This window comes from Phoenix dactylifera, chromosome 12, assembly GCF_051530095.1.
Source record: "Phoenix dactylifera cultivar Ajwa chromosome 12, Ajwa_hap1_PhDact_Kaust_v1.1, whole genome shotgun sequence".
NCBI lineage: Eukaryota > Viridiplantae > Streptophyta > Magnoliopsida > Arecales > Arecaceae > Phoenix > Phoenix dactylifera.
The window spans coordinates 2976552-2983073 of NC_143201.1; the positions used below are offsets into that span (position 1 = coordinate 2976552).

Sequence of the window (6522 nt, forward strand, 5' to 3'; positions counted from 1 at the left end):
GCCACAGCTCTCTAGAAAGACCAACCAATCAGAATTCACCACAACACCAACATATGGTTGATCAGGAAGCGGCCACTTGGCAGGTCTAGCGTCGTGATGCCGAACTTGTATATCATGAGTTCTCCACGGTTGGTCGCATCCTAACCTAGGGCCCTAGTGATCACTGAAATCCTACCGATGCGATAGACGATATGTCATTCACGTGTGAGACATTGACGCCTTATGTTGAGGTCAGTACCCAAGCCAATCATTTCTGATCGGCCCACATGCCGATGGTAGGTAAACTCCTTCACCCACTTAATCAACAAAAGAAAGGAGAACTCAGGAGGTGAGTAAATACACAAAAGCGAACCTCCTCCTCTTTCCTGAGCACAATCCTGACTTAGGCACTAAAGGGTTTGTTGTCGGATACACGCTGACCAAAGGATTTCTTCGTTCATCCTGTTTCAAGTCGGAGTCCGGCCACCCAATAAGAACCCAGTAGCGACGATGCACAGCTAACCCTTTCCAATCTTGACCAGAGTAGCCGATAGCCGAGCTCTCCAGCGTCGTCGTGCTTCTCATCGTTGTGCCTGCAACGGGCCAAGCAAATCTATCTCACAACGAGAATAAGATAACCTCAAGAGTGCAGTATGTCATGAATAATGCGAGCAAGTGGCTGAGCCATGTACAAGCTTAAGTTTTCCAATTTAGAGCATATAATTTATTTATAAAAAGATGAGTTCAGTTCCTCTTCGACTCACTGTGAACTGGAGAGACTAGTCGTTCAACCATGTTTGACCATGATTGTCACGATGGCCACGATTGGATGGGCCTCATGCGGTACATGAGACAGCAGCTTTGTGGGATCCATTCAAATCATGGCTATCACACCAATCATGGAAATGCTTCACATTCAAACTAGAGAGTATCTGGGCCTTGCTGTAACTTCTCTCCTAAAATAAAGAGGTCTAGTTATCAATTAGCTGCAACTAATTTAACGTTATCACAACTAAATTTAAGATATAATTTTCTCATTCAAAATAATTTGGTTGGTAACGAATTATCATGTACGAAATCAAGATAAATTTTGCTTTAGTCTTACACCAAGGACCAAACTATTAAAAAGAACATGTCTCCTCCTATCTCTCACATATATATAAAAAGGTAATCTTTTAGTTAGGATAAAGATAATTTAGAACTTTTCTTTATATTTGTCTTTTTCATTTTTTGTATCCAACGAAACTACTTATAAGCTTAAATTTTTGAATATTTCTTTAAATACCTCTTGTTCACCTTGTGTAAATTGAACCATGTGGTTATTTAAGATCAACTAATATTTGAAATATATTCTTGTAGACTTATAAAAATAGATTTTTATTGACATCATTAAACAGCATATAGGAATTTAATATAATATATTGTCATTCCTGTCTTAAAATATATATGGTGCAATAGTCAATATCAACTTTTTGTCCATGAAAAAATAAAAAGATTCAATTTCATTATACTTTTTCTCCAAACTGTTATATTTAATGTGTTTTTTCATTTGTAATCTACGCATAATACATGTTATCAGGTGCTTACCAGTTCTCTCTTCCAGGTGGAATTCAAAGATAATTTTCCTCAAGAGGAGTTTAATATTCCTATGCAAGCTTGCATGCTTATGCAAACACCATTAAAAGAATATTGTTCTTTGTTTCTGTGTGCATTTAAAAAGCTACACAAACACAAACACCATTAAAAGATTGTTCTTTGGTTCTGTGTTCATTTAGAAAGCTGCACAAACACCAAATGTACAAATCAGAAAGTTCTATCAAATGATAAATTGTTGATTATTGAAAAAATCATGCTTCTCTACAAAGATTACTATACTGTAATACAACCATGCAGAAATTTGGAAGCAAAGCTTCAAAAGCCAAACGCATATCCACACAGGATGCTGCTAAAAGAATGATAGTAAAAGAATGAATCTAGTAAGTATCCCACTATCTCATCTCACTCAATCTCCATCCCTGATCTCAACACACTCTTGACACATTTATTATTCGATAATATAGAAGTAACGATGGCATGGAAGTCCCGCTGCTGCTGCTTAATAACTCTTGGTCTTGAATCGGTACAAGACCTTCTTCTTCTTGTATGAGTTGTTCTCAATTGTCAGGATGACCTTCCCAGGCTCACTGTTCTTGAATGAGTTCCTTATTGGCTCTTCCTGAGATCCCAACTTCTTGCCCTTCTGAACAATGATGGTGTAGGACCCCTCATCAGTGGGGACAAACTCCTCTTTGTAGCTCACCTCCCAACCCAACACAATCAAATCCCAAAGTAGTGTAGTTCCAACCTGTAGGAAGAAGAACAAGTAGAAAAGAAGCCAGCTAGCAACAGTCAAATTATTGGCAACTAGAAGAACTCTGGCGCAGGAATTTAATTGAAAGAGATTGATACCTCTGGCGCAGGAATTTCAATGCATTCAGTCGAACCAGCTTTGACAATGAGCTCTGAAACCCCGCCATCTTCGACAGAGAACTCGGTGTCATTCTCGCGTTTCAGGCCACCATATTTGATAGGTACAGCTTCAGCAGGAATGTGCCTGAGAAGAGCAATATCTGTCAAGATTCTTTTTCTATATAATTGTTGCCATAGATACACATACAATTAAGATTGGGAGGCAGAGAAGAGAGAGCTTACTTGAGAAGAGTCTCTGTGACCTTTGCTGGACGAGCAAAGACAAATTTGCTCTTAGTTCTTTGGGTTAAAAAAGGGGAGAGGAGAGCATTGAATGCGTAGTACCAGAACGGAACATTGATGAAGATCTACAATCAGAAATTCAGATAAATGGGGATGTTTTATTAGAAATCTACGTATCTAAACCAACAAATATAATTCCATTGTCGCGGTTGCAAGAGAATTACAAACCACACTTCAACTAGCTGCATCTTTTGATGTGGAATTCAAATGTTAATGTGGTTATTATATTAAAACTAGGTCTTTATAAGAAAGTTAATGACATCTGATGGCCATAATCCATTGTAGAGAGTGTTTGTTTTTAGGAAAAGTGTTTCTTTTTAATGGATACCAGCCCAATAATATCAGCTAACAAATTTTTACGCCATCAAATAAGAACCCAGCTTCAAGTAGCATAGGCGACAATATAAATGCATTTGGTAATTGCTAGCTTAGGAAATTTACCCAAGTTGTTGATCAACAGTTACCATGAGTCTGTGAAAAGAATTAAATATCTAATACTGTGTCTACCTATAAGAATGTGGCATAAATTACAGAATAAAATGCAATAGACAACCATGACAGAGAAGAATCTAGTATCAAAAACTGAAAACAGCTAACATCACTAGTATTCCTTCATATTGGTTCTCTCACCTTCTTTCATTCAAAGTAAGCAAAACAAAGGAAGAAATTAACACTCCAGGGAAAATAGTTCAAAGCAAAGAACAACTGTATTCTTCAGCCTTGTTTTCTTTTTCTTTCTTTTTTTTTAAGAGGAAGAGGGTGTGAATCCTCAAACCACTGACAAGGCTACCAAGGGGAAGATCCCCTAGCCATAAAGGCAAGAGTGACCTGTTATGGTCTTTGGATTACTTATATCAATTTAACATGATCTAATTGGTATCCAACAAATTTTCTATGATAGCCTCAAGAAAATAAAACGGCATGATTTAAATCAAAATCTCGAAGGAATTCAAAAAAAAAAAAAAGAGAGAAAAGAAAAGAAAAGAAAACATCAAACTGGTAACAGGTTCGGATCGATTATTTGTGCATCACATAAATAGGAAGAAGAAATGGGAAGACAAGAATGAAATGAAACGATACTCACATTTCTTGCGACAAATTCTGGATAGTTGTCTTGAAGCAGCTGGACAACCTGCTTCATAGCAATCCTAAGCTCCTTCTTCGATGGACCGGGAGAGTCCTTCAGGTCAGTAATCTGGAGCATCGAGGCAACACCTCCAGGCTTGAAGTCAAGCTTCTGAATGCCCTTCTCCATTAGTTGAACCCTCCACTTCAGGAACTTCTCCCTCCCCTCCTCTGTGCCGAAAATCTTCTGGTAGAGCTTGTCATCCTGGAACACCCCTGAGACGTTGTAGCAAACAGGGTGCCCCTCACGATCGACGCCATCCGTGTAGCTCGCGGCTCCAAGATCAGCATCCAGCAACTCATCGAGGATTGAATCGGCATTGAACTCCTTTCTCCACCGAAGAGTGTTCTGGAGCATCTCAAAGGCCTCCTTCACCTTGAACTCACGGGCACGGAGGAACTTCAGAAGGATGACATCAGTGCTATCACAGGCTTTGCTTGGCAAAAGGGGCACTCCCCAAAGAGACACCTCCTTGTCGATGACTTCGACCTCTTTGACCTCGGTTGCTTCAGCTTCTTCCACAGCCTTCACCTCAGAAGCTGTGGATTTCTCCTCGGTAAGTTCAGCTTCTTTGGCCTTTGGCTCAGTAGCTACATCAGGTTCTGCCTTTTCTCCTTCGCTACCTTCTTTTGTCTCGGGTTTCACCTCCTCTTTCTCCTTTGGCTCAGGTTTCACCTCATCTCCTTCACCACCTTCTTGGGAGATAGGTTTCTCCTCCTCCTCCTCCTCCTTCTCCTCCTCCTCCTCTTTATCCTTTGGCTCAGCTTTTGCTTTTTCTCCCTCATCTCCCTCTTGGGTTTCAGGTTTCTCCGTCTCCTTCACCTCTTCTTTCTCCTTCGGTTTCTGCTCCTCCTGCTTGCCTTCCTTCTTGAAAAGTTTCTTGAAAAGCTTGCTCTCCTCCTTCTCCTTCACCTCCACTTTCTCCTTAAGCTCAGGCTTTGCTTTTTCGCCTTCATCTCCCTCTTGGATGTGGGGTTTTTCCTTCTCTTTGGCCTCTTGTTTCTCCTCAGCTTTCTGCTCTTCCTTCTTGAAAAGCTTGTTCTCGAGGATAGCCTCCTCGACCTTCGCTCTCAGCTCGATCAACGCCTTCCTCTCGCTCTCCTTCAAGTCGGAGAGGAAGTTGCTCTCCTCCCTAAAGGAAGAACTTTTCTCGATCACAGGGACCGAAGAATCCTTCTGTTCCTCCTCGGCCGACTTGGTTTCTTCTCGTTTCTTCTCCTCATCCCCCACCACCTTGACCGACTCCTCGGCAGCCTTGACGGTCTCCTCTACCATCTGAGTTGCCTCGGATTTCACCTCGACTGCCATTCTTGATTGAACCTGAGAGGATGGAGGCCAGGGAAGAGTAATAATACTTGAATAGAGAGGACAGAGTAGTAGTTTGGTCTTCTTCCTCTCTGTTGGAGAAAGGGGATAGCTATAGAGACGGGGGATTGGGTGCTCCAACGGTTATATTTGGGTTCAAATTAGAGAGCAAGGGGAACCCACCAACGGTCACTGATCTGGCGCCACCCAAGAGAGCCGTTGGGAGATTCTATTTGTGGGGCGTGGCAAGGCTGGAGTGGCCTTTTTTCCGTTGCCAAGAATCCCCTGGGCCCCACAAATCCCCAATTTGTTCTTACTTTTTTCCTTTCTTTATAGTTTTTTAAAGATTCTCCAACGGCTAGTTTTCCTTTTGTTTTATTTTTCATGGCATAGGATTCTTTTCTTCCAGAACCATACGGACACCGAATTTTGCCAGTGGGTGCACTAAATTTAGATTAGATCCATAAATAGGCCGGTGGCTGAGAACCTGATGAAATTGTACGGCCCAGATTGAATGGACCCGCCACATTAGATGGTTATGATCATAATCTGCTGTTGTTTTTAGTTATGTTTGAACTCTGCAACCTTGAAGCAGGACACCAATCTGCCAGTGTACCAAATTTAGACCAGTTACCATCATTGTTTTCCTAGAAATTTAGATTATACGAATGACATCGAATCGTGATCTAATAGCCATCTGATGATCCATCATATATTCGAGACTGCAGTTAGGCGAATCTGTGAACCGTCGAAAGATCTTGATATATTCACAACATTTTCCTTCCACATAATGATTATTCAAATAATTTTTGTGCAAACAACTTAATAAAGATTTATTCTGTAATCATAAATTTTATTATCATTCTATAAAATTTTGCTTGATGCTGTTGCCATTACATAAGTTGTTTTGGGATGAAGTTTAATATTCTATCTCCAGGGTAATTTTTTATTTTAAAATTCAAATCTTTGCCTTGAAGGAATATTGGCACGGTTGTGGCCAAGCTGGGGGTTCTACCTTCTTCGCTGTCCAGGAACCAAACAGCAGACCCTCACCTTTTGCCAGTATTGCTTTGTTATACTTGGGTCCCACAAATGATGCCAGCCTCATGACCTTGTGACACAGCTGCCTTTGGTTGTCTTGGATTCTTCTTACAGGTGAGTAGTGGGCTCCATCAATTATTGGACCAATTGGTAGTTAATTGACACAAGAAATTTGATGACATGGCATCTACAGATGGCCAAGTACAAGTCTCCTTTGGTTGGTGGCTAAGTCTTCTCAGTTCTTTCTAATAAAACTCTGGTACATGGGTCCTGGACAACAAAGATCACAGAGATGTCGAAATGTCACCATTTTCTAATAT

General features: G+C 40.8%; 1 protein-coding gene across 1 annotated transcript; it reads right to left on the reverse strand.

Moving 5' to 3' along the window:
- Positions 1–1790: 1790 nt before the first annotated feature.
- On the reverse strand, positions 1791–5370 carry LOC103719627 (patellin-4). The gene is made up of 4 exons (XM_008808965.5): positions 3815–5370; positions 2671–2795; positions 2428–2572; positions 1791–2323 (listed from the first exon to the last, which is right to left on the reverse strand). Exons 1-4 carry the CDS (start codon positions 5162–5164, stop codon positions 2075–2077), a joined length of 1869 nt encoding a protein of 622 aa, XP_008807187.4. The 5' UTR covers positions 5165–5370; the 3' UTR covers positions 1791–2074.
- Positions 5371–6522: the final 1152 nt, after the last annotated feature.

Coding starts and splice junctions, on each gene's coding strand:
- LOC103719627 (XM_008808965.5), bottom strand. CDS start 5,164: ATGGCAGTCGAGGTGAAATCCGAGGCAACTCAGATGGTAGAGGAGACC. Junction 2,796..3,814: donor CAGAATTTGTCGCAAGAAAT/GTGAGTATCGTT, acceptor TTCTGATTGTAG/ATCTTCATCAATGTTCCGTT. Junction 2,324..2,427: donor TTGAAATTCCTGCGCCAGAG/GTATCAATCTCT, acceptor TTCTTCCTACAG/GTTGGAACTACACTACTTTG.